Source organism: Cervus elaphus, chromosome 20, assembly GCF_910594005.1.
Source record: "Cervus elaphus chromosome 20, mCerEla1.1, whole genome shotgun sequence".
NCBI classification, from domain to species: Eukaryota; Metazoa; Chordata; class Mammalia; order Artiodactyla; family Cervidae; genus Cervus; species Cervus elaphus.
The window spans coordinates 37580443-37608018 of NC_057834.1; the positions used below are offsets into that span (position 1 = coordinate 37580443).

The following is a 27576-nucleotide window of genomic DNA, read 5'->3' on the forward strand; positions in this document are numbered from 1 at the left end:
TTCTACCACTCCCTAAAAAGTCCTTCCTCCCATCTAACAATCCCTTCATGGAACTATAGCTTGAATCCTGGAATTTTTCTTTTTTTTTCTTTTTTTTTTTTTAATCCTGGAATTTTTCTAAATAAAAAGACTTAAGATAATACACATGGTAGAGTTTCAACAGCACAAAGGGAAAGTATGCCTCTTTCCCTCCCCTGTTCACAGCAACCCACCTCCTCTCCCAAAAAGCAACCACTGGTGCCTGCGTCCTCCCCAAGATACTCCGGGTGTTCAAGCATATACGTTTACACATGCTCCTCTTCCATTTAAGCCCTGATCACAGCATTTTTAGCTCCTCTAGACCAGGGCTCCTAGCCTGAGGTCAAGATGAAACTCAGAGGATCCTTGCAGCTGCTGAAATTGCGGACAGAATGCTGGGTAGGCAGCTGGCTATGGTTTTCAGGAAGAAATAATGCATTAAGAGGCACCTGGTCTGGCCCAGCTCCTCAATTTACAGAGGAAACTGAGGCCAGAGAGAGGAATGGTGGTATCCAGGGTCCACAGCATGATGGAGGCCCATCAGGAGAATTCTGGGCTCCTCTAGCCTGCATTCCAAGGAGCCCCATGGTCCCCCACAAGGACAGGGTCAAGGAGGGCTGCAGCTCAGAAAGGCAGTTCCATTTGTAGCACATGTGTCATATATAAGGGGCGGAGCCTGGGCTCATCAGGCCAGGCAAAGTGTTTCTGAGGTTCCCAGACCTCCTTTCAGGATCCTTCTAACTGCCCAGCCTTGCAAGGACCCACTGCCGCCCTGGCGGTCAGTTCCAGGAAGAGGGGTAAAGGGAGACAAGGGCTGGCCTGGGATCAGCATGAAGGAAGTTGCCCAAGTCTGGCCTCCCCCTCCTCCTGCGTTTGTTTGGACCCTGGAGCCTAAGCATCAACATTCTAGGGCTTTCTTAACCTCCAGGTGTTGAGGGCCCTGGGGACAGAGAGGCAGCCAGTGCCTGACTGGGGCCAACCCTCTGCTTCCACTAGTGGCCTGGCTCCTGGCTTAGAAGGGAGGCTCCTGGAGAAGGAGCCGGGGCAGGCATGAGGAGGTGGGAGGAAAGACTAGTCTGAGCACAGGAAAGGGGAGCAGGCACTGGTGACGGCAGGTGGGAAGGAGCCACAGAGGGTAGGATGCCTTTTGGAAACAGAAAGACCAGACACAGACAGGGGCAGAAAGGGTGGGGAGGGGTCCCTCCCTCGACAGGGATGGCAAGCCTGGGGTGGGAGGGTCCAGGCGGACACTGAGGAATGTGCTCTCAGAGTCCCACTGAGCATATGCAGATGAGGCCTGTCTGTATGCAAATGAGATGTCTATATGCAGATGAGCAAAGAGGGCATTCTCTTCTCAGGGTTACCATAGAGCCCACCCCTACCGCCTTTCCCCAGGCCCCCAGCTGCCGGGCAGCCTGGGAAGAAGCCAGGCCTAGGGAGGGGGGAGCAACCTGCAATAGAAGGTTAGACTTCAGTGAGAACTTACCAATAGAAAGTGGCCAGTCCTGAGCAGGGAACGGAAGAGGAAATGGTGGATATAGAGGGGCTGCTGAGAGAGCCAGGCAAAAAAAAAGATGGTGGTGGACTGTGAAAGAACATCTCAGTCACCCAGAAACATGGGCAGATGGCAGGAAACTCTGAGAGGGAGGCAGGAGAAAAAAGAACTTCGACTGAGCCTCCACTTTGTGCCAGGTCCCCCATGGACTGTCTTCCACTCACAGTCTCACTGCTCCTGGTGATAACGCTGTGAGGCCTCTCGCAGCTGCGGCCCAGACAGACCGACACCTCTGGGCCACACAGTTTGCGAGTGGCAGGGCGCTGGGCTGTCCGACTCCACAGCAGACAGCTGCAGCCTTTAGGACCTTCCCAGCCTTTCCTGGCCAGCAGCTCCTAACCTGAGGGGAACTGAAGGGCCCTGGGGGCTGGGAGCCTGCGCCTGAGTGGAGGGGAGGTCTGGCTGCGTCTCAGGCCCACAGAGGGGCTGCAGAGGGCTGGGAAGTTCAGTAGAAGGTAGGGTGGGGCTGTGGGGGTAACTGAGTGGGCATGAAGCAGGTGAGGGACAGCGGGGCAGGGAACGACGCCAGGGATAACACCGTGGGGGAAACTGAGGCCCATAGAGATTGGGAGGGTCGCCCTCCTCACTCAGCAGATTGAAGTCCAAGCTGGGCCTGAACCCAAGGCGCTGGGCCCCCAGCCCAGGGCCCCCTTCCTGGGAATGCAGAGGCTGGGCATGCGGGGTGTCTTTGAGAATAGCCTCTCCTCTTCCTCCAGTGGCCCCTGGCCCCCCACATCCAATGGTGTAGCCAAGGCCTTTGTGGGGAAGCCGTGGGGAAGAGAGGCCCCTTGTTGGTCCATTCATCATGCTGGAGGCTCGGCCAATGCCAGCCCAGGCACCGGCTGGGCTCTCCGTCCTGGGGGTGCCAGCCGGCCCCCACCCACTGCTGCTGCCTGTTCCCCAGCTCTGTCGTTTCCTGGAGCCTCAGGGCTTTGGCCCTGGTCCCGGCTGAAGGATGGCGGGGAGCCCCGGCCCCCGCGCCCCCCGCACCTCGCCTTTCACACGCTGGCACCAGAGCCGTGGGAACTCTGGACGGCAGCTGGGCACCGGTGCCCGGCTCTACCCACCCCCAGCCCGGCCGACCTCGGAGAGGGGAGAGGAACAGGCTGCCCCCAAAAAAAGATCCCTCCAGGATGGGGCCCTAGAAATCCTTAGCACTAATTATGAATCTGGGGACAAACAAGGCATTTGCAAGTCAATTAGTGACAGAACTTTCCCAGGAAAGCGCTTCATCCAGGCTCAACTTCAGACAGGGCCACATGCTGGGTCATCTTGTCCCTCCCCCTGCCTCTGCCCTGCTCGAAGCTCAGGGACAGAAGCCGCCCAATGTTCTGCCAGCCCCTGTGTGGCAGAGGGTCCCAGAGCCCCGACGGGCATGAGAGGCAGGAGGGCAAGGCTGCACTCTGCTGAGGTCAGTGAGAGGTCACTAGAGGTCTAACACCAGGAGACACTGTTAGGACCCTGGCCTCAGTTCCCCCCTGGGACAGAACCTGGAGGCTCCTGGACGGAATTGCCAAGGAGACAGCTGGTCCAGACAGGGTGGCATGGATGGGTGGATGGAAAAACAGACGTCACTGTAAAAGGGCTGGGGAGAGGTGCTCCCCAGAGAACACAAGGAAACCAGGTCAAGAAGAGACCAAGGGAAAGGCAAGCGGTCCTAGGCACCTCAGCGCGTGCCCAGGCAAGAGGGAGAGACTTCGGCTACACCCACGGGAACGTCAGGCGGACCGGCCGGCCAGCTGGGGCCCCTTCCCGTACAGCGGGCGACAGGGCCCATGGGGTGGCTGCTCCCAGACAGGGAGGCCTTTAGCTGGGAGAGGGGCTCTCTGCTGAGAGGACCCCTTAATTGGGGGAAGAGAGTGAGGGAAGGGGCTGTTTGGGCCTCGCCATCTGAGGGAGATTAAGGGATTATAATTAAAATGTGTTTGAGGGACTCCAAGCAGGTGGGTTGGGGCTGGTGCTAACGATCTAATTGCTGCCTTTAGCCGGGGCTTCAGCCAGGGCCTGGCTGCGAGGCTTGGTAATGAGTGGGGGTGTTTTTTTCTTCAAGGAGAGTGGGTGAGAAGAGGCGGAGCTGAGGGTCCAGGAGGGGAAGTCTTTCTCTCCACTTTGAACACCTCAGCTCGCAGGGTCACGTGCCTGGAGAGGCTCCCCCTACCGCTCTCCCTGAGAAACCAAGGGGAAGGCTGCGGCTCAGTGGCGTTCTGGGCAGCCTGGAGAATGTGGGAGCCAGGAGTGAGTGAAGAAGATACTTAGGTCACTACAGCGAGGGGACACTGAGACCGGGAATGGTTAGGGTGTCCTTGGAACACTTATAACAACATGAACATTAATGGCAGAAGTGCTCTGCGTCAAGCACTGTACCAAACACTCTATGAATGGATTTCACCCTCACAACCCTGGTGAGGTAGGTCTGCCCCGCAGGACTAGAGCAGAGCTCAGCCCCCTAGCTAAGCAGAAGTCAGGGGTCCCACTGGCCAGAGGTGGCTCCTTTCTAGGAATGGACAGAGGGATAAACCCTTTCTAGACTCTGAGACTTCACGCTGAGGAGCAAGAGCATGCAGATTGCAGCCCAAAGACCCCTGACTCTGGGAGTCCAGCCTGCCTGAGGTGGTGCAGACCCCCCCTGCCTCTTCTGCAAAAAGCACTTTAAGAACTGGGTACACATCAGGTGTCACAGAGCTAAGCTTTCACATATGATGTTCCCTCTGCTTGGAAAGCCATTCCTGCTGCTCCATTTCCACCCTTCTGAGAGATCCTCCTCTCCCCAGCAAACCCTGGATCCCCTGAGAGTTTACCCTCTCTGGCTTCTAAAGTTTTGTGCCTTTAAAATGAAGAAATGGCTTATTCAGAAATAAACCCAATTTAAAATAATAATTATTGCCTCTTTTTTTAAAGGCTCGGGAAGGACAGTGCATGTGTGCATGTTTTAGTCGCTCAGTTGTGTCCAGTTATTTGTGACCCCATGGACTGTAGCCCACCAGGCTCCTCTGTTCATGTAATTCTCCAGGCAAGAATACTAGAGTGGGTTGCCATTCCCTTCTCCAAGGGATTTTCCCAACCCAGGGATCAATGGGTCGATCACAACGCAGGTATCCTGAATTGCAGGCAGATTCTTTACCGTCTGAGCCAACAGGGAAGCCCGGGAAGGACAGCGTTTAACCCCAAAGGCCAGAGCAAAAGAGAACCCCTGAGACTCCTCACTGGAGAGGAAAGAGTGGAGTTTCAGTTCCTTTTCTCATCCTCCCCTTCCTCCCACCAGGTTCCTGCCTCCTCCCAGGGCCTGGTCACTCTGCCCTACACTCCCCCTGGTCCTCTAAGAGTATTTCAGTGTTGGCCCAGAGAGTGGAAGTGCTCCTCACTACCGGGTGGGCCTCATGGGCAGAGCCCCTGGAGTCTCCCTAGCTCTGCACAGGGCAAGTCCCGGAGCCAGCAGCTGCCCCTGCAAACACTCAGTGAAGGCCTGGCTGCTCTGGCCTGAAGCACTCTGGGGACTGCGGCTGGCCCTCCTCTATGCATGCCCGAGGGACGCTTGCGGCCCGGTCCTAGCTGCGGGCCCTGATACTCTGCCGTGTGCTCTCTCCCAGGCCACCTCCCCTCTCTGCGCCTCCGTGCCCCACCTGGGACATGGGTGTATCCCTGCCCTTCCTCCCCCTGTATGGCTGAGCTAAGGATAACGGGGTTCTGGGCCCCAGTCTTGGCGTTCTTATCTGAAAAATGGGGATACAAACAGTAGCTGATTGCCAGAGCTATTGGAGGAATTAAATGAGATAATGTATGTAAAGTGCCTGGCGCGCAGCAGGGCATGAAGCAGGGGCTCATAAATGGTGGCTGTTATTATAGTTATTAAATGGGAGGGACCCTACAGATTGTGCTAGCCTGGGGAAGGGACTCCTCATTATTGCTCTGGCTGGGAATAATGAGGCCTCGTGGTAATAGCCCCTTGCACTCCCAGGCCCCTCTGACAAAAGGACGCAGCGGCTGTGGACGGGCTCGACAAAGTGAGAAGTGAATGGTGCATAATGGGACTCTTAGGGGCTTAGCCTGGGCTGGGGGGCACTGGGAAGGACCCTCCGGCTGTGGCTGCAGGTGCTAAAGGACCCCACAGGCCAGAAACCCACACCAATAGTCTGCCGTTTCTCTGCTTCAATGTGGCTTGGTCAAGAGCCTTCAGCTGCAAACCCAGGTCATCTGGGCTTTTCCTAATATGGACGGAGCGCCTCTAAGTGTCAAGTGCATGCCAGGGCACCAGCCTGCACCAACACACCCCAAGACCTCTGGCTTCATGAGGCTAGTGTGCGAGACCAACACGAATCCAAAAAAAAGAAACAAGCAAAATACATAGAGACGGTGATGAATGCTCTGGAGAAAAAGAGAAAGGAGACATAAGGACTGGAGTCGAGGTGGTGAATTCAGCTTAAAATAAGGTGCTTCTAGAAGGCCAGATTTTGCTCAGCCTTTTCTTGTGGAAAATGTTAAATAGATGCAAAACTCAACAGACTAGTCTAATGAACCCCCACCTGCCCTTCATTCAGCTTCCACAACTGCCAATCTTGTTTCATCTGCACCTCCATCTACTCTCTCCTGCCTCCTATGTCACTCTGAAGCAAATGCCAGACTTCTCCTGTCATGGAGGATGTGATTTGAGCAAAGACCAAAGGAGATGAGGAAGTCAGCCACGTGGCCATTTGGGAGAGAAGCATTCCAGGCAGAGGGAGCAAGTGCAAAAGTCCTGTGCCTGGGATTCAAAGCTCAGGCTCCAAGCTCAGCCCGGCCGCTCCTGGCTGAGTAACCTACAGGAGTCTCCTAACTGCTCTGAACCTCGGTTTTGTCATCCGTGAAATGCAGCTTGTGCCCTCACCCCACAGGGAGCTTATAGGGATGAGATAAGAATCTCTACAAGTGTTTTAAAAAATAGAGCAACACAGGACTTCCCTGGTGGTCCAGTGGCTAAGACCATAGGCTCCCAGCGCAGGGAGCCCGGGTTCAGTCTCTGCTCAGTTGTGTCTGACTCTTTGGGACCCCATGGACTGCAGCCCACCAGGCTCCTCTGTCCATGGGATTTTTCAGGCAAGAATACTGGAGTGGGTTGCCATCTTCCCCACCCAGAGATTGAACTTGTGTCTCCTGCACTGATAGGCAGATTCTTCACATTGAGCCACCTGGGAAGCCCGGGTTGGGGAGGGGCTCTGGGGGTGGCTTCCTGCAGAAGGTTACCCCTGAACTTAGTCTAGCAGGTCCCAGTGACGGGGAGGGAGCCTGGACCCAGAGCTGGACCATGTTTTCTGGCCTACCCCTCACCCCCACGGATGGGCCACAGGATCCCAGGCTGCTGGAAATAAGAAAAGGGCCAAAGGCCCGAATGACCAACTGTTCTCTGAGGAGGCTTGGCCCCCTTTAAAGAAACTTATCATCACCTCCACCTCTCTCCCAGGGTGATTATCACCCAAAGAGGCCTTTCCTGGGGGGAACACAAAGAGACCCCCCCCCCACTCCCATCCTCTAGGCAGGATAATGGGCCATTCACACTGAGGGGACCCCAGCCCCACACCTGGCCTCTCAGGCAGCCCCCGACAGCCCCTTTGTCCCAGGCCCGCCCTGCACACTGGTGTCGGGTGTCGTGGCAGGGACGCCCGAGCCCCCAGCTGGAGCACTCCTGGCCCTTCCCCCACCTCTCCAGCCGCCTGGACTCTGGGCTCTATTTGGGGGGAACTGGGCTCACTTGGAATTTCACTCCTCTTGAGAGTTCTTATAGAGCTATGGGAAAATGGGAGGGAATAATTAGGAAAATCATTAGCGTCTCAAGGCCCATCTGAGAGGGATTAAGGGATTAAAAGCCTTCCAACCAATCTCTCCTACTTTAAGGGTGTTGTAGCGGTTTTGTTTTCAGGACTTTTTTTTTTTTTCCTCTCTCTCTCTTCTTTTTTCCTGGGTCGGGAGAGAGACTAAAGTCTTGGTGGATTCTTCCTTCAAAAGCTGCAGGAAAAAGTCAAGACATTGAAGTCTGAGGGGAGAAGAATGGGGAAGAGCAGGTGTGTGGGGGAGGGTTCCTTCCCAAGCTCTCCTGGCCGCTTTGGGTCACTTCTCTGGACATGAGTGGGTGCGGGGGCAGGGGCAGCAGCCAGGCTGGGCTGGAGGGGAAGCCCAGACATGCCTGCTGAGAGCTGACAGGCTCCCTTGGAAGGCCCCTGAGGGGCCTAGCCCTGCCTGCTGGGCCACCTACCACCTTCTCCAAGTCATGGCTGATGGGGTCCAGTGGAGGCAAAATGGGCCAAAGGTTCCATGTGACACATTCTGCTCTGGAAGCCCAAGGCTGGAGGTCAGAGAGGAGGGAGAGAGGCGGAAAGGCTGCGTCAACAAAGTTTTTTACTGTTTGCAGTGAGCAACACGGAGCCGCTGTCTTTGAGCCACGCACGGTCTGGGGGGTGCTTGCGAGTGTGCTAAGTCCCTTAGTCTTCAGATGTGTCTGACTCGGCAACGCTATGGGCTCATAGCTCCTCTATCCCATCAGGCTCCCCTATCCATGGGATTCTCCAGGAAAGAATACTGGAGTGGTTTGCCAGGCCCTACTCCAGGGGATTTGTCCGGCCCAGGGATTGAACCTGTGTCTCTTATGTCTCCTGCATTGGCGGGCAAGTTTTTTTTACCGCTAGTGCTACCCGGGAAGCCCCTTGTGAGAATGAGCAGGTAAAAATGAAGAGCTTGTTATAACACATTGTGAGGCTGGCTGAAATGTGAAAGGGGTGAGGGGGTCTACAGAGGAGGCAGAACTCACCCAGCCTGGAGGGATTTGGGACAGTTCCCTGGAATGGGTTATTTATTTCTGAGAAGATCCCTAAGGCCTGGCACCTGGTAGTACTCAGCAGCTATGAAGTAAATGTTCCACTAAGATGCACCATCCCCTTTTATAGGGAGTGTCTCACAGTCTCACTGAAATGGTCCCCCAACCACAGGAGGAGAAATTAAATCCTATATCACTTGGCTTAAGGCAAAGCTGTTATTTGGCTTGCAGGAGGGCAGAGGGGTGCACATTAGAGGGGTGCATCCAAGCTCTCCCTAGAGTATTCATGAACTCCATCCTGACCCAACCCCAAACATTCTGGGGAAGAAAGATGCTAGCTAGCATCATGTGACTCACATAGCACACCTCCCGCTCCACTCCACACCACACATTCACAGTTCCATTTCTCTGGAAGGCTCAGCTAAACCCCCTCCGAACCCCCTGTACCCACTGACCCTTGCCTTGAAGGCCTGAAACCCGGTGGGGTAGGTGGTGAAAGGGAGCAGTCCTTCCCAAGATGGAGGCAGGCGGAAGCAATCCCAGAGCTCGCACCTCGCCAATGGTGCGGGTGAGAGATGTTGGTGGCTGCAGCCCGCTACGGCATTAATAGTCGCGTTTATAAATGATCTTAATTAGCAACTGCCAACAAGAAGCCCGATTCTAATTCCACCAATAATCGAAGCTTGCGGGGCGTGGACAGGAACGCGAGTGGGGGGATGGATGGGATGGATGGCTCTCAGACCCTGTGTTTAGCTTGCAGATACGGTGCAGCTGTAGAGTGCGGCTACCACAGGGGCCAGCCCAGTGGCTGGAGAGACGGGCAGAAGGGGGACCCTGCCCCCCACCGGCTTCCACACCAGGGTTCCTTGACCCCCCATGATGCAGCCTCCTCAGATGGCCTTGGGACAAAATGAAGCGTGAGGAATTGCGGGGAGGAGGGGAGTCCTCTGTCTGTGCCTTCAGAGCCAGATCCCAGACAGCAGACTGTGGGATGGAGGCGAGCCTGTAAAAGCCTGAGTGAAATGAGCTAGAAGGGGATTGGGAACAAGCCCCACAGTGTCCGGGAGCCACATTCCTTGCTCTGGGGAGATGGATGGTGCTAAGCTGAGAAGGAGGGGACACTGGGGTGAGGGTGGGGGGGCAGCTTCTCTAGCTGAGGGCTCTCTTACCGAGGAGAGCAGGGTAGGAAAAGCAAATTTAAGAATCCAGCCTATGTCCTAGCACAACAAAGCCCACTTCCTCTCTCAGCCTCAGAGCCAAGCTGGGTCTGCTTGGATCCTGCCCAGGACCTTTCCGAAGACCATCCAGAACAGTCCCAGGGAGCCCTGGAAATCCAGGCCGAAGAGACAGAGCGCCACCTTCAGGGCAGAGAATCTCTGGGCAAGCCTCTCTGGGGACCACCTGCAAGTGGAAGAGAAGAGGGAGGGTCAAGGCGGGGAAGGATGTGTTCCGGAGCCCAGCAAGGGGAGGCTCTAGCCAGGTGTGGAGACAAGTGAGGACTTGGTTTGGCCTCTTCCAGAGGTGGCATCTGGGGGTCCTCAGAGTCTGGGCAGCCCCAAGTCAGAATGCTTTGAAGGGTTCCAGGTTGGAGCAGAGACCCAGTGAAGAGTTGCAAGGGAGCCTACTTCCAAGGGCTTCCTTGGTGGTTCAGTCCCTAAGGAATCTGCCTGCAATGGAGGAGGCCTAGTTTCAATCCCTGAATCAGGGACAATCCCCTAGAGAAGGAAATGGCAACCCATTCCAATATTCTTGCCTGGAAAATCCCAAGGACAGAGGAGCCCGGTGGGCTACACCCCCTGGGGTCACAAAAGAGCCAGACACAATTTAGCGACTAAATCACCAGCACTTTCAAAGGTGGACAGCAGAGGCAGACAGAACTCTTGACTGCTTCCCTAGCTCATGGAAATGCCTCAGCTCCCAGCCCACGTCCCTTGACCCCACCTCAAACTCCCCTCTTATCTCATAGTCTCCCAAATGCTCTCCCAGGAGGCCAGGCTCCACTGCCTGCACCCCACTTCTGCCTCCCCAGAAAGGAGTTGCCATGCGTGTTGTACCTGGATCCTCACAGAGGCCCGGAAGACAGAAGAGCCCCAGGCCAAACCAGAAATGAGCAGGCCTCAGAGGCAGCCCGATAACCCCTGCTTCCCACAAGACCCCTGCCCTACCAGCATCTTCCTCCTCTTCCTCTCTCAATTTTCTCCTGCCTGTGTGCATGTGTTAGTCGCTCAGTCAGGTCCGACTCTTTGTGACCCCTCGGACTGCAGCCCACTGGACTCCTCTGTCCATGGAATTCTCCAGGCAAGTATACTGGAGTGGGTTACCATTCCCTTCTCCAGGATCTTCTTTGACCTGGGCATCAAACCCAGGTCTCCCGCATTGTGGGCAGATTCTTTACCATTTGAGCCACCACGGAAACCTGCCTAACTGGGACTGAAAACCTGAACCTCCCTGATCAGTTCTCATTTTACTGTTCCTCCAGTTGGTTTTTCCCCCTCAAACCTTGTGAGTCCCAGAAGCATCACTGCTTCAAGGGCCCAGGCACCATTTCTGAAATAGCTCTCACCCTAGGAGCATCAGTCGTGGATCCTGAGCCTGTGCGGGAATTTAGGAAAGATGAAATCAGGTCCTGCACCTTGCAGAGTTGAAAGTCCATTTACTGGAGCTCAGCCTGCAACCCCCAAGAGCCAGGGCCAAGTTCCCAGCTAAAATGGACTCTGCTCCAAGCACAGTCTCTTGTCCACTGCCCAGATATATTCCTCCAATGCTGAACAGTGCAATGTGTTAGATGGACACAGGCTCCTGGGTTGCACCTCTTTCACTTGTGGGAGGGAACTTGGTGTGGCACCCCCATCGCTGAATCTCTAGTCACTGGAGAAGCTTCAGTCCTGCATGCCTGGTATTTCTCCCATAAAAGGTGGGCCTTCTTAACTGGTAGCAGCAGAAGGAAGCAGGAAGGAGGCCTGGATTGGGCCTGGGGCTCACCCTGTCCAGTAACCTGGTTTGGGGGAAACCATGAGTATTTCCCTCAAGGTTCTAGAAGGAAACTGGCTCCAGAGATAACCCAGATCAATGTCATGTGAAAAAAGGATGGAGATGGGGAGGGCAGTTAACAGGTAAGGAGGATGGGAAGAGCAGAAACTCTAGGCTAGGTTTAACCTTCAGGATACAGGGGCTCAGAGAAATGAACTGGTTTGTGCAGGCCATCAAGCTAGTGAGCTGGGGAGCAAGTTGGGAGCCCACCACGGTCTGACCCTAAAGTTAAGGCTCTTTGGGGAGAGGAGTAGGAGTGGAGGGAATAGGTGACCACCCCTCCCTTGCCCCAGGGCCTGATTTTGGTCGTCTTCTGCCTTCCTCCCGGGGCTGGAGGCTCCGGTGGGCGATCAGACAGCCGTACTGAGACAATGGCACTCTGTCCCGGGTAGGCGCTCCGGGACGATGGCTCATCCCTATGCAGGGGCCGCCTCCCCCACCCGGGCCTGGCCGCCAGCCCCTTTCAGGCGGTGGAAGACGCGGCGGCGGCCGAGGGGGATTCTCACAGGCCGTTGGACATTTGCATAGCCCGCTCGCCCGCCCGGAGACATTGGCCCGCATTGTTCCCGGGAGGCGGCGGCGGCGGCGGGCGCACGGGCCGCGGCGCGCGGGGCGGCGCGGCGGACCCGGCTGGGAGTGGGCGGGAGGGCCAGACAAAGGAGACGGGCGCGCAGAGCTGGGCGGCGGCGGGTGGGGGAGATCCTGACAGTGGGAGAGAAATATCGGGGTGAGGTGGGGGGAGCACGGCTGCCGAGTTAGTCTGTCCCGGGACCACCACCTCCCCCGACTTCGGACACCCACGCCGTGTCTAATTCCTCCTCGAGCTGGGGCCACCGTGCGCCGTGATTTGAATCCCAATAGCGGGGCATCTCAGGCCTTTCCCAGGCTGCGCAGGTTCGGAGGGCGGGGTCCTCCAGGGGTCACAGGAGCAGCTCGGAGCTTCTGGCCTGGGGATGGTGAGGGGACGGTCAGGCCACACAGGCACAAAAGCACCCTGAGGTCCGTGGGGAACCTTGGGCCTCTCCTCCAGATGTCTGGCCAGGAAACCTTGTTGTCGCCCACACATACTTGTGCCAAACCAGAACAGTGACCACCTCCAGAAACCCTTCCCTAAGGGTTCTGACCCTGCTGGCTTGACAATGACCCCGGGGACAGCCGGTTTTCCCCTCTCAGTGGGGCTCTTGGAGGCAAGCAGGGGCTCAGGGTCCTCGTCCATCATTGTCCCCAGAACTCGGGCACTGGGGCTGGACAGGCAAGAGTTCATGAGTGGGCAAGTGTCCGATTGTCCTGCATTGAGAGTAATAATGGTGGTGATCAGAGGGGCTGTCCCTGAGGGGCAGAGGCCTCATTGTCCTGAAGGGGTGAGGAAGGAGCCCCCTTGGCCCCTGTCCCCGCCATCTCCTTGACCTGCTCATTGTCACCCTGTTGACCCAGCCTGAATGGATGGGCCACTGTGTGTGGGGGACCGATGGTGCTGAGCTAGGGGCTACAGGAAAGATGGGGGAGGGGCTCAGTCACAGGGCAGCAGACAGGCTCCTAGGATACCCTAGGAGATAGGGCATTTCTTGCCCTCTGAGCTATCTGCCTGAAAGCAGTGATGGAGGAGCACTCCATACCCAAACTGCAAATGATGATGGCTCAGTCCATCACTCGGACTGAACAATCTATGGACTGCCCACCAGGGTGCTGGGCACCAGAGGAAAAGCTGTGGGAGGGAGAGGAGGAAATGTAGAGTGAAAAAACAAGGGCCTGGTTTTGAAGAGTTCAGCCCTGGACAGAGTCCCCTGAGCTGTGAAGCCAGGGTTCTGGATCTTGTAGATCTCAGCAGTGTCTTGAGCTGTGAGCAGCTTCGAGGGAGTAATGGAGACGCAACTGTTTGGTTACAGGATTTTCAGGGCCGTCTCTTGTTGGGTAGCTACCACCCTGTCCCTCCTTTCTCAAGGACCTCTTGGTGGTCACCCTGGGACCTTCCTCCCTTAGAAGCTGGTAACTGTCCTCTCCCAGGGAGGGTTCAATTGTCACTTCTTCAGGAAGCCTCCCTGGATTGAGATGGGAGCAGTGACCAGCCTGGGCTGGAGCAGCCCCATTTTGTCAAGCCTGGAGGAGATTTGGTTATGGTCAGAAAAGAACCAGAGTGATCAGGAAAAGATCAGGTGGCAAAATGCCGGTGGTATGTGTAAATGAATACTCATATACTGGAACTTTAGCCACCCAGGCTAAGCAAGGGCAGGGAGGGTCTTATCCTCAAGTCTCTCCTTTCCTATAAGTCTTTCAGATCTCTGAGGACTGGTCGGGAAGCTCAGGGGCAGAACAGGTCAGCTGACTGTACCTGGATGTTTTCAGGGCTAGAGGGAAGGCTCTGCAGGATGGAATGGGGGATGGGCCTCTGCTTGTCCAGACTCCCACCCTCCTGGGGCTCACGGGACAGGCTGCCTTTCTGCAATCTCAGCAGTCATCCTTCTGCCTCAGCACAAGGCTCTCCCTCCAACATATGGATCCCAGACAGCAACGGGGCAGGGGAGGCTGTGGAGGAAGGAGGGGAACTCAAGGGGAGGGATACACCAAGCCTACTTGGGCCACAAACGGGGGGTCCCATGGAGCACTTGTCCCTCAGCAGCCCTCCTTGTTCCTCAGCATTTCCTCAGCTCTGTGCTGTCCTCTTTCTCCAGCCCAACTCAGTCCCTTTAACTACAGTGAGGATGGAGCCTCGTGGGAACACCTTTTGCCCCTATCCCAGGATTAGGCCCCAGAAATCCCTCCTGGGGTTTGGTCTTGAGGAAGAGGTCTGCAGTCTTGTTCACTCCTGTCAGAAGCCTGGGGAGCAGCAGGAGCGGGCAGAGGGGCTCCCAGCACTTCAGGTTTGGGAAAAGAGCTCTGGTCTACTAGAAGGATGGATTCCTAGTCGAATGAAAGATCTGGAAGCCCTAGCACCGCCTGACATGTGATGGGGACTGGGCGCTCAGAAAAGTCTTGTGGCAGCAGTAGTGAGGACCAGAGCTGAAGCAGGCAGGAAGGCCATTAAGCTGCAGGAAGGACTTCCATTCTTGGTAGAGGATGCTGGAGCATGAAGGCCCCATCTTCCTCTGCTGGGTCTGGAGCGCCCTCTGGTGGTCTGATGGTGTCAGGCCGGCGGAAGCCCTGGGCCTGCCTTCCCCATTCCCTGCAGCAACTCTGCTTTGCCCTTCCTAGGCCCCAACTCCTCAGACTCTGGACAGGGACCTCAGTTGGTGCCTGGGGGCTGGCTGCTTCCAGCTTCTGAGGAGTTAGTGGCGAAGAACTCCTTATGCTACTCTTAAGCCTCCCGGGGCCCCCTTCCTACTCTGTTGAGAGGTCACCAAGTTGAGGGTCAGAGTGGTATTCATTCTAGAATAGGAAGAGCTCTCTAGCAGACTGAACTGTCTTGTAACAAACACACACTTGCTGAGGGAAATGAGCCCCCTGTCTCTGGAAGCAAGTAAGCGCAGTCTGGGCATTGCCCTCATAGAAGACAGCACCCTAGGGGGAGTTCCTTAGACCCAAGGAGGCAGGATGTTGTCACCAGTCAGGTCTTTTTTCACCTGAGGTTCTAATATTGGGAGTTAGATGGTGCGAGAAACTCCCCACATTCTCAGCTGCACAAAAATAAAGGAGTCAGAGTCCTTGGTGACCATGGTATTTATCACCCTCAGAGAGCCAGGCCCTGGCTCAGGCTTCACAGTAGCTGAGTGACGCTGGTCCAGGGAATCAGCAGTCCCTCGAGTGCCTCACTTGCAGCGCGTGGGGTGGTGGGGTGGGGGTGGGGTGTGCAGGGCTCTCTCCTCACCATGACCAGTTATAGACACCTGGCTCCTCCACCATCTCCCCAGCCTCCCACCACCCCTCCCCTAAGGCTCCCTATGGAAAGGAGCTCCTGTCTTCTTTCCTGCAGCGGAAGTGATGCGAGCTAATAATGAGGAGCTTCCCCACAGTAGGCAGTCATCCTCTTCTGAAAGGAGAGCATCCTTCCAAGGGCTGGAAGCAAGTTAGGCCTGAGTCTCTGTTTCCTCTGATCCTTGGGCTAAATGCTCATGTTCCCCAGGCACCTGGAGGGCGGGGATGGAGGAGCAGGTGAAGGGTCAGCTCTAGAGGACGGAGACCACAGCTTAAGGGTGAACCCCAGAGGAGAAGGAGCAGGGGAGGAAGGAAAGAGGCAGGTTGGACCAGAGGAGGCGAGGCAGGGAAGGGGGTGTTTGAGGGTGAGAGGACAACGGCCTGAGGGGAGGCGACATCTCACCTCCCAGTAAATCTGGTCCTCGTAGCACTGGGCGTCTGGCGGGGAGTCCAGGATGGGCAGCCTCAGCAGGAGCCCTGGTGGCAGTAGAGGACAATGTGTGAGGCTTTTTGCTGCCCCCATGGGGGGTTGCTAGGGCACAGAGGAGCTGGGAGGCATGAGGTCAATGTGATGCCTAGCACAGGCAGATCACAGCAGTATTTATCAAGCGCCACTTCTGCTAGGCCCTGTGCAGAATGCGTGACAAAGCACTGCCTCCCTGAGTAATCACAGCAACCCTGCAGGATGGACAGGATCCCTGTGTTACAGAGAAGGGGACCAAGGTTCAGAGAAGTCACATACGAAAGTGTGCACAGCGGGAATGGACCAAATAGTGAGTCTGTCATGGACCACAGCTTGTAAGCTTTCTGTGGGCTCCTCTCCAAGAGGGATGCAGAAAGTGTTTCTTGAGTAAATAAGTAATTAAATGAATGAATGAACTCTTATTTGAGGATAAGATCTCAAGGTGAGAGCAGGAAGGTGGGGATACCGAAGCATACAGACATCGGGAGGGACTGCCTGGCCTGGCATCAGTGGGCAGGCCGCCTCTGTGGAAGGTTTCTGTGCCCCAGTCTATTGGTGAGCCAGCCAGGCCTCTTCCCTCCCCACCCCGGCCCAGCCCCCGCCCGGGAGATGGCACCACAGGCCTCAGGGCTCAGCCTGAGGTTGGGCTGCCCTCTAGTGGGAAGAGGGAGAGGCACATACAAGCCACAGAGGAGAGGGGTTGGTCAGCAGGCTTCCCACCTTCCTTTGTGACCAGAAGGGAGAAAGTACCTGCTTGGTTCTCCTTACCTAGAGGGAGTCACCCCTGAACACCACAACCCCACCCTGCACCTGGCACGAAGTAGGTGCTCAACAGAGTAAATGAACGTCAGGGCAATGGGATCGATCCAATGGCCCTTCCTCCAGAGAAACCCCCCGCCCCCCGCCCCGTCTTCTCCCCTCCCTGGAGCTCCTCCTGCCAACTCCCGACCCCAGCCAAGGTCACTCACCTCCAAGGCCCCCACCCACAGAGGCAAACGTCAGTGTGACAAACAGCCCGAAGAGCTGGTGCATGGCCTGAGACGTGGCACTGCGCTGGCCCTCGGCTATGAGTGGAAACACACTCTTGAGGCTGCAGGGAGAGGAGGGTGTGGGGAGACAGGGATAGAGCACGGAGCCAGGGCTGGTCAGCGCACCAGTGTCCTGCACTGCTTTCTGCAGCAGCCGAAAGGGCCCTGGGGAGCCTGCCAGGCTGAGTCACCTCCAGGCCTTTGCTCCCATTGAGCCCATTGGAGGGGAACACCTTCCCATTCCGTGTGCCAGCAATGCCCTCACACCTTTCAAGGCTCAGTCTGAGGGTCACTTTTGCCTCCCCTCTCCCCTGAGCCCTGATGTGCAAAAATTTATCCTAAGGGTCAGTGTCTCTTCCTTGACCCTTTAATAATGACACTGTTGAAATCATTTATTCAACGTCCTTCTGCTGCGCTTGACTGAGGACCAAGAAGGCAGTCCCTACCCCAGTTTTTTTCAGCTTCCAGGGTATGGATCAATGAATGAATGAGAATAGGCAGCTTTTTTTTGTTGGCGGTGGTGGTCCACAAAAGGAGAAAGAGACTGAGGGAGTGAGTTTCAGGGGGATAATGATTCCATTGAGGATTGGGGGTGGGGTGAGGGTGGGGAGAACTCACCCATCTCCATAAGCTTCATGGGTGGCCAACCCAGCCACAAGGACCCCCAGGAGGGCTCCCAGGACCCCCGGCATCCCATGAAGGTTGTGTACGCCACATGTGTCTTGGACTTTGAGTTTGGACTCAAGGATGGGCTGGAGGACAGGACACCAATCATGAGTCTCATGTGTCCCCCGTCACCCAGGCCTGTTGGAGAGGAGGAAGGGTGTGAAGACCCCCTGCCCTGCTCAGGGCCCGAGGGGCTTATGTACCGTGAGGAACTTGTACCCCAGTGTGGAGATGGCCCCAGCCAGGAAGCCAGCTGCCAGGGCCCCAAAGGGTGTCAGCATCATTTCAGCTGATGTCCCCACTACAACCCCTCCGGCCAGTGCTGCGTTCTGCACGTGGACCTAGGGAGCACAGAAGAGACAGGCACGGGGGGCCCTTTCTGAGCGCCACACCCACCCCAAGCCCACCCACCACAGTGCCACCTGCTGCTTCTCCACCATCTAATCCTCCACCTCTCCTGTGGTCCTCGCCTCACCTCCTGCTCTGACCCCAGCGCCTCCAGTGTAGATGTAGCCCGCTGTGCCTCTGCCCTTACCTGTTCCCCTGGAGGATCTCAGACCTCTCCCTGGCCTCCCGGTCCACCCCTCTGCCTCTCCCCACGCCTCTTCCCCATACCATGTCCAGCCGCCCATCCCCCCCAACAAGGGCTGACAAGGCGAAGGTGCTGAGGGTGCTGGCGGTCAAGGAGTAGTATGTGTTGAGAGTGGTCCGATGCTGCCCGTCCCCCAGGGCGCTGGGTGCAGAGTTGAAACTAGGCCAGAAGAGCCACAGGAAGATGGTCCCTAAATGGGGGGCAGGCAGGCAGAGTGAGAGGAAGTAAGAGACTCCCTCACAAGGTACAAGTTGTGTAACTGCAGTCAAGTCACCTACTCTCATCAGCCTCAGTTTCCTCATCTGTAAAGTGGGGCTAGTGACATATACCTCAGGAAGTGAGGACTAAATGAGATGATGCATACCAAGTACCTAGCCACGGTCTGTTACTTTAGTTAGTGTTAGTCTCTCAGTCATGTCTGACTCTTTGCGACCACATGGACTGTCGCCCCCCAGGCTCCTCTGTCCAAGGGATTCTTCAGGCAAGAGTACTAGAGTGGATTGCTATTCCTTTCTCCAGGAGATCTTCCAGGCATCAAACACAGGTCTCCTGCATTGCAGCTGGATTCTTTACCAGCTGAGCCACCAGGGAAATCCAACCATGGCCTCGTTGTTGTTCAGTAGCTCAGTTGTGTCCGACTCTTTGTGACCCCGTGGACTGCAGCACACCAGGCTTCCCTGTCCTTCACCATGTCCCAGAGCTTGCTCAAACTCATGTCCATTGAGTTGATGATGCCATCCAACTATCTCATCCTCTGTTGTCCCCTTCTCCTCCCACCTTCAATCTTTCCCAGCATCAGGGTCTTTTCCAATGAGTCAGTTCTTCACATCAGGTGGCCAAGGCATTGCAGCTTCAGCTTTAGTCCTTCCAATGAATATTCAGGGTTGATTTCCTTTAGGATTGACTGGTTTGATCTCCTTGTTGTCCAAGGGACTCTCAAGTGTCTTCCATGGCCTAGCTGGTACTAAATGTCTAACAACTGGTACCATTGAAGGGTACTGGCATGAGAGGGAGTTAGTTACTTGATTGAAAACCATGGGGGGTTGAGTTTTTTTTTAAGTATCAGAAAAGGAAAAAAAAAAAGGCAAAGGGCACCACATGTCAGGCACGAATCTGGCACTTGATATCCATAACAGGAATATCATTTGTTTTATAACCTCAACTGCCACCTGGAGAGGGTGGGCCCTGCCCTGAGCACTGGTGAGCTGGGCCTGGGCATCTAGGGCAGGAACTGGGAGCTCCATAGGCCCTGCTGCCCTGTGAGGTTCCCAGGTCAGTCCTGGAGGGAGAGGTGGGGGGCAAGAGAGGAGGGGTCTGGGGACCCTGTGGGGTAGGGTCAGCACGGCAAAGAGGCTTGAGTGACTGCCCCTTAGTCCTGAGTGGTCCTTGGGTTGCGATGTAACTTCTGCACCTCCACAGTCTGCAGTAAAATCTACCACACATACACATGTGTCTTCTGAGAAGAGTTTTGGGAGGAATCAAGGAAGAGACCCATTTTCCTGTCCAGCAGGAGCTGAGAGGCAGACGAAATCTGAGAATGTAAGCGTCCCAGGAAAGCACAGAAATCTTCGGGAGGCCTCTGGACTTCAAACCAAACTTATCAAAGGGCAAGGAGGCCTCAGTTGACCTAGGGTTCCATGTGCTCTGTTTCACAACACACCCAGATGTGAGCAAGAAACACAAAGCAAGTCTCTTTTTAATGTAAGAATGGGCACTTCAGTAACTACTCAATACTACCTTCAAAAAGGTAAAATATCAATTTCCTTTCCTGACTCATCAGTGAATGGAGAGGAGCAGAGGTACAGGCTTAGAAGAAATAGGTGGTAATGAGGGTGCTTGCAGGTCAGACCCTACTCCTCCCAGGGGTGACCTGTGACCTCTCCTTCTCTCCTGAGAGTGCCAGGACTTCCAGCAATTCTCCTGGGAGGAAGTGTCTTCAGGAGGTGGGAGGCAGCACCAAGGGAAAAGGCCTAGAGGTTAGAGATGGGGAGAAGCTGAGTCTGGCTGGAGAGAGAGGGGGAGAAAGAGGTGGGGAGTGGGGAGGGGAAGGGGAGCAAATGACTGCAGGGGCCAGTATCCCTGACTGAGGAGTCTGGTATTTAACTGTGGGTAGGGGGGCCCTGAAGGCCTTTAAACAGAGATAGGTACCATCAGACTCGGATTTAGAAAGGCCCCTGGGATGGATCTTGGGCTTCCCTGGTGGCTCAGACAGTGAAGAATCCACCTGCAATGCGGGAGACCTGGGTTTGATCCCTGGGTCAGGAAGATCCCCTGGAAGAGGGTAGGCCAACCCACTCTAGTATTCTTGCCTGAAGAATCCCATGGACAAAGGAGCCTGGCGGGCTATAGTCCATGGGGTCACAAAGAGTTGGACAAGACTGAGCGACTAACACCTTCATGAACATATTCTGGGATGGAGCCCTGAGATCCATGAGCTCTGAGTTCTAAGAACCTATCATAAAACTACCAAAAATGATGAGCAAGGGTCCCCAGGCTCTGATGGAAGAGTCCGAGCTGGAAGGGAGTTTGCTGCCAGAACCCCATGACTTATAGGTGGCACCCCGAGACCAAGCCTGGATATGAACTAGCCCCTCACCCACCACACCTCGGCAGGCCTCACCAATCATGGCAAAGAGGTCCGAATGGTAGACAGAGCCCTGGCGATGCTTGCTTTTCTCCAGCTGGGGCCTATAGAGGACCCGGGAGAGGATCAGCCCGAAGTAAGCACCAAAAGTGTGGATAGTCATGGAGCCGCCTGCATCCTTCACCTGGGGAGGTGGGGCTGAGGTCGAAGGGCAGCCCCTTGCCCCACTCCTACCCCATGCCTTCCCTGCTCAGGGCCTGGCCATGCCCACTCCTCATGCCATCCCCATCCCAACTCACCTCCAGGAGACTAAGGAGGACAAACTCGTTGAGGCCAAACAGCACCACCTCCAGCAGGGCCATGAGCAGCAGCTGAACCGGCCCAGTCTTGCCCAGGATGGCCCCAAAGGAGATGAGCACGGCCCCAGCACAGAAGTCAGCATTGATCATGCTGGGGGTTCGGATGCGGGGTGGGGGGGGTGAGGGGGGCTGGAAACAAGGGCAGCCCGAGGGGGAGGGGGCGGGGAGGGGGCAATGAACACACCAGGCTAAATTCTTCCCTGGGAGGTGGGAAGGGATCACCTCCCTTTTTTGTGGAGATTCTGGGATTTGGCAAACAAAGCCCAGGACAAGTGGAAGAACCAGCTTTTGAATCAACAGCCAGCCCTGCCCTTTTCCATGATGCTATCTATCCTCCCAACAGCTCTTGAGTAATAAGGGGCCTAAAGGGAGGTGTGGGTCAAGGACGGAAGAAGAAATCAGACAACAAGAACAGGCAGGGTACCTAAAAGAAATCAACTGATGGGTCAAAAAACCTAGGTCAGGAAGCAAACTTGAAAGACCAGGCTTGAGCTGGGTCCCTTGGGCAGGGGCCTCCCAGGTAGACCTAGGGGAGCCAGGGAGGCCCCTGCTGCCCACCTCTCCACGCCTACAAGGATGTAGCCACCGCTGAAGGAGTGGAAGAAGCCCTGGATGAGCGTGGACCACTGCAGGGCAAAGGCGGCCAGGAGGAAGGTGAAGCCCACGCTGCTGAAGCCGTAGCGCTGCAGGAAGACCATGAGGAAGCCGAAACCCACGAAGATCATGACATGCACATCCTGGAAGCCTGCGAGGGGGGCATTTGGGACTACTCAGGCCACCACCTATCTACCCATCAACCATCCTGCCGCACCCCCCAGCTCTCACCAGCCAGTGCCGCCTTGAGGCCGGAGCCAAGCCTATAAAATTCCCCAAGGCGTGGCCAGGCCTCCCAGCCTGGCTCACCGGTATAGAGCTGCCCAGCTTGGGACCCCCACCATCCCTGTTGTCCCCAGGTCAGAGCAAGAGAGTAGAGCCTTCTGCTCTCTTCTCTACCCGGCTCAACGGCCCAATCCCTGGGACTTTACGACCGGTGAAAAGTCCCACCTTTCCTGTGCATTTTCCTGCAGCAGCCCCCGCCCTCTGTGATGGAATTCTCTTCCCCTTCTGGCCTCTGTGCTGGAAGTTCATCTTGATGTCTAACCTCCATTCCTCATACTTCAGAATCTATGCCTCTCCAATTTTAGGGTTTTAAATTTTACAAATTAATTGATAAAATAACTGTTAACTTTGTAGAACTGTATAAAATAACTTTAATAACTTTGTTAAGAGGTTATCTTAGGGAAAAAAGGAATTGAAGGGAGGGGGAGGGCTGCTGAGCCATACAACTCTGGTGCAAATAACACCCCCTGGAGATTTGCAATATGGCCACTTATGGGAAAGAAGATTTTACCCTATAGTTTGCTTCTTTCTATACTTTGGATATCTTAACTTTATAGATGAATTACTTGAATTTTTTAAGTGTCAGTGGGGTTTCTGGGGAGGGAGACTTGGGGTCTTTTCTGTTTGCTTTCCATTTAGTGTACAAAAATCTAAAATAATAAACAGCCATATTGAAAATGAGATACATACAACAATTTGCTTTGTATTATTTTGTTTTGTACCCCTCCCACCATCTACTTGTAAATAGGGCTAGAAACACAACCTCGGGTGATGTTCAGCCAGTGCATCTCATCCTGTTTCCTTTGTCTTGGGTCTGTGTATCAGAAATGCTGTGCTATCCTTGGCTTTAATTGCGAAACACTAGAGGAACATTTGAGTGCATTATTGCATCTGTTGTAAATAACTTATTGAGAAACAGGGTCAACCAACCATGACCCTAAACTCTCCTTTCATAGCTCCAGGTGGGAAATTTCTCCTGGAACTTAGTACTAGGAAATGTCATCTCCCCTAAGGAACAAGGAACTGACCTGCTTTCCTTCACTTATGTTTACTAAGAAGTCATAGAACTAAAAACAAACAAACAAACAAAAAAACCTAAGCAGTCATGCATCAGACTCTGGGAATGTAGCTGTCACTGGAAGACAGACATCAAAGGAATCAAAGAATCACGTATGTGAGGCTTCCTTTATTCTGATGAGAACATGTAACTGTCCATATTTCCCCTTTTCTTGGCTGCCCGTAGCTCAAAGCTACATTGGAATTTCAACTATAACTGCTTTAGGCCTTCACAGCCTTCATTATTTGTGTTCTTCTCTGCTTTTCTTTTCTTATTCACATGTTTTTGTTGTAATTGAATTCAAATAGAAAGAGGCAGATCACAAAAAAAAAATCACAATCACCTTTTTTGTTTAAAGGTAAAGAAGCAACAACAAGGGATTTCCCTGATGGCCCAGTGGCTAAGACTCTCTGCTCTCAATGTAGAGGGCCTGGGTCCAATCCCTGGTTGGGGAACTAGATCCCACATGTGGCTACTAAAGATCCTAAGGGCCACATCTAAGACCCAGCACAGCCAAATAAATAAATAAGAACCATCAACAAGCCAAATATGTACTACTGAACTTCAGAATGCAATCAATAACTTTGAGAGAAGCAAATGTGTGTGTGTGTGCTGAGTATGGGCTGATAGGAAAGGAGTTTGCAAGCCCCTGCAGAGAATTGGGGACATGCAGCCCCCGCGGCCAAGGGGGTGAGGGTCTGGAAGTCCACTGGCCTCGCTAGATGTCCCCACCACTGTGCCACTACTTCAGCCCTGCCCACTCCTCAAGTCGCCAAGATCTCTCTTCCCTCTCAGGTCTTAAACCCAACAGAAAAGGAGAGGTATTGTTTAGATCTCAGTATGCAGCCTTAGTGCTTTCAGCCTCACCACCTGACTTGTCTTCTCCTTGTGCAAACAGTAAAGGGGATGCCATGTCTGTTCTTTCGCCCAAGGACAGCAAGACAACAGAGGGGGCTGGGGCACAGGGCTCCGCGCCCAAACCGCTCCAGAACTTGTCTTAAATGGCAATATTTACATATCCCACCTGGGGTTTGTTTGGAATCAAAACTCAATCCCACGGCTTTTCACCTGGAATCTAAACACCAAGAAATCTCCTTTATTCATTCCATTCCATGGAATGTTCCACACAGACATTCTCTGTGGGCTGTGGAGGGTAAGGGGCTATTCCAGCTGGAGGCAGGGGGATAGATATGATGATCCCTCAACATTCCCTTCAGGGGATCCCTGGGTCCAGCAGCATGGAGTCTGTTTCCCATCATATCCCCAACCCCTCCAAACCCATGCACCTTTGGCTGGAGAGAAGGTTAAAGCCCTCCAGGGCCACCTGTCATCCTCCCTCCTTCCCTTACTGCCTCTCCCCAACCCCACCAGATGATTCCTGAACAAGGTCAGACTGTGGGACAAGGGAACAGGGACAGCTGGGGCTTTAGCATCTCACAGAGCTGGCTTTAAATTCCAGCACACACACACACACACACACGCACACATCCCCTTAACTTCTCACTGTGTGACCACGGATAAGACACTTAACCTCTCTAAGCCTCAGTTTCCTCATCTGTAAAGTGGGGATATAAAATATGAGAAGCAGGAAAAAGGGAGTGGTGAGCTGGGGAGGTCATCTCTCCCCACCACTCTACCTCCACCTGCCTTTAAGAGGGCAGATCAGGCTGTATTCTCCTAGAAGAGTGAAAAACCACTCTGGTCCCAGTCACCCACACCCCTAACCCCAACTCAGGAAGATCCTGTTTCCATCTGTCTTAAATCCCTCTTCTTGCAAGTAAGGTCTCAGAGACAAAGAACCTGTCCATATTTTTTCTTAGAACCCTTTTTCATCTCTGCTTCTGTGTCCCCTGTACACTTAGACCTTCCCCCTAGTCTTTTCCCCCTCTGATTTTCCATGACATCTCATGAAATAAGAGGTTTGCAATGTGGGGTAAATGCTGAAGATGGGGAGTCAAGAGACCTGGTTCTAGGTGGGCTGACTTGCTGTGTTATCTGGCGCAGTCGCATTACCTCTCTGGTTCTCTCTCCACCTCTGAGAGGAGTGAACCAGCTGGGCTCTGAAGGCCCTCCCTGTAGAGGTAACAGCAGACACTCAGAGCAGCCATGCCCGTGGCGTCGGCTAGCCCCACTGCTTACCGGCAGCGGCAAAACTCCCTTTCATCTCCCAAATCAAAGGGCAGTGGCCACACCACCCTCTGGCCCTGACCACTTCTCCTGGACACAGGGACAGTGGTGACTCGGCGCACCAAAGCCCCAGGCTCCAGGCACCTCACACCTCCCTCCTTTCCAACCCATCCCCAGGGTCCCAAGTCCACAGGGATAAAAACCTAGTGCAGAAAGAGGTAGGATTCCCACTGCTGTTCCTCTTACTGCAATCCAGGGACAGAAAGCTGTGTATTCAGGAGAGTTTATCATGCAACGGAGGAGCAAGGAAGGTCAGGGAGGCCTTTGAAGCAACCAGGGCTTGGAGGCCTTGATTGAGGCCCATGGGAGAAGCAAATAGGGGTTCATGACAGGCAGCCAGGTCAGACTCTAGAGCAAGCGCTTACAACTCTCAGTCCATGGACTGTTCCCCCTCCAACTCTGGACAAATGCATGACCCCAAAAGCCTGCCATCCCAGCTCTGTGGCTTTGATTTCAGCATCCGTGGCTCACTCATGCAGCCAGAATTGGGGTAAAATGTGGGGAAGGAGGAGCTGTAGCCCCCTCTGCCTAGGACCAAGCCTCCACCAATACTTTGGCCACCTGATGCAAAGAGCTGACTCACTGGAAAAGACCTTGATGCTGGGAAAGATTGAGGACAGGAGGAAAAGGGGGCAAGAGAGGATGAGATGGTTAGATGGCATCACCGACTCAATGGACATGAATTTGAGCAAACTCTGGGAGATGGTGAAGGACAGGGGAGCCTGGCATGCTGCGTTCCATTGGGTCATAAAGAGTTGGACACGGTGGAGCGACTGAACAAAACCAAGCTTCCACTGCACCCTCTCAATCCTCAGCACTGTGAGCTTCATTGTACTGGGGCTGGAAGAGAGTCAGGTGAGGACAGCTGCCACCAGCTCTGCACACAGAAAGTAAGGTAATAAAAGCTGGGATTTTTATAGGAGACACCCACATTCTGGGCCTTGTTTGAATGTCTATCTTTCAGACGAAGGCACCTTTCTTCTCATTGCTCAGATGGGGAAAATTGAGGCTTAGAGACCTGCTCAAACATTTGTAACAAAGCTTGGGAGATTTGGTGCCCTTGGTCCTAGCTGCCCAGGGCCTGAGTCACAAGGCTAGTTCCCCCAACCTTGAGGGAGAGGTTCTGTCCACAACATGAAGCAGGGGCTCAAATTTCTCCTTCCTGGGCCTTGTCAGCATGCAGGTGAGCTGTGGTGCTAGGAGCTTAGGATGCCCAAGTCCTAGTTCCATCTCTGTCACTCACATACTAGGTGATCCTGAATGAATCACAGCCCCTTTGAGCCTCAGCTTCCTTCCCTGTGAAATGGGTTAATGACCCTGCCTTGCCTCCTCCTTGGGGCTGTGAGGCTGCTACTCTGCGATTGGCTGGTGGCTACTTACATCATTTTTTCTCTGACTCTGGAAGAACCAGCTTTGGGGGACTGGGGAAGAAATGTCTGAACCCACCAGCCTTGGCTGCCTTCACAGCTATTACCTGCATCACTGTCTCCCTCACCCCACCCACTACCTCCCCTGCCCAGAGGATTTCTTTTTCTCCTTGTGTTCAGGGTGGAGGCCTGAGAAAAGACAGTCTCTAGGCAAAGCCCAGATAGGCCAACAGGAGAGTAGGTAAAGCTGGAGCTTCAGATTTGGGTTCAAATCCCAGCTCGCTCAGTTCCCAGACCCTGAACCAGCCACCTAAACTCTCTTAGCTCAGTTTCCCCATCTTTGTCCACTTCACAGACTAAAGGAGAAAATGCATGTGCCGCCTTTGGCGTAATACCTGGAGCGTGGCAGACACTAGTGAAAGGATATTATTATAAATCTGGGGCACCTTCATCTCAAAGCAAGAGGGTTGCCCACCGAGGGGTAGATCTGGGCTCCCTCCCAAGTAGTCCCTCCCAAGACACCAGGGAAACTTAGGGTCTTAGCTCCCCGTGCGCCCTCACCCGCACTCACTTGGGTAGCGAAAGTAAAATTCATTGTCCGCGTCACTGTGGTTGCCCCAGTGCCAGAGGGCAGCGTCGGTTTCACGGTTGTAGCGGACAAAGACCGCAAAGAGGATGGCGGTGGCGCCCTGGAGGAGGAGGCACAGCAGGGGCAGCTGCAGTCGCCGGCCCGCGGAGCGGCGGGGAGACCAAGCCATGGGACAGAGGCTGCGAGTCTCCAACGCGGCTGTGGCTCCAGGCGCGTGGCGCGAGCAGACTCCCGGGGCGGGCGGGGCGGGCGGGGCGGGCAGGTATTGTGCGAGCCAGGCCCCGCCCACTGAGCTAGGCCCCGCCCATCACGAGGAGGCTTGCCAGAGCCTTCCTACCCGCGCTCAGTTCCCAGTCCCCGTTCCAGGAAGCGGGGTGTCGCGGGGAAGGCGAGGGCCTGGGCCCCAGACGTGAGGCGGGCCGAGGAGTGGGAGAGGGTGGGGCGTTCGTACCCCCAAGTCCTCTTTCCTTTGGCCCAGCTGACCCTGATGCCGTTCCTGTTGGGACAGGTCCTTGGAAATAACCCTGGAAAAGCTCCCTGCGTCCTGCCCTGCTCCGGCACAGCTGCGGGAC

The 27576-nt window shown here is 54.8% G+C and overlaps 1 protein-coding gene across 1 annotated transcript; it reads right to left on the reverse strand.

Annotated features, from left to right (window-relative positions):
* Positions 1–15020: 15020 nt before the first annotated feature.
* On the reverse strand, positions 15021–27242 carry RHBG (Rh family B glycoprotein). The gene is made up of 10 exons (XM_043878334.1): positions 26987–27242; positions 21484–21670; positions 20866–21016; positions 20603–20750; positions 18006–18172; positions 17594–17731; positions 17343–17476; positions 16665–16786; positions 15637–15710; positions 15021–15445 (listed from the first exon to the last, which is right to left on the reverse strand). The coding sequence occupies exons 1-10, from the start codon at positions 27171–27173 to the stop codon at positions 15386–15388; spliced, it is 1368 nt and encodes a 455-aa protein (XP_043734269.1). The 5' UTR covers positions 27174–27242; the 3' UTR covers positions 15021–15385.
* Between the last annotated feature and the right edge of the window lie 334 nt (positions 27243–27576).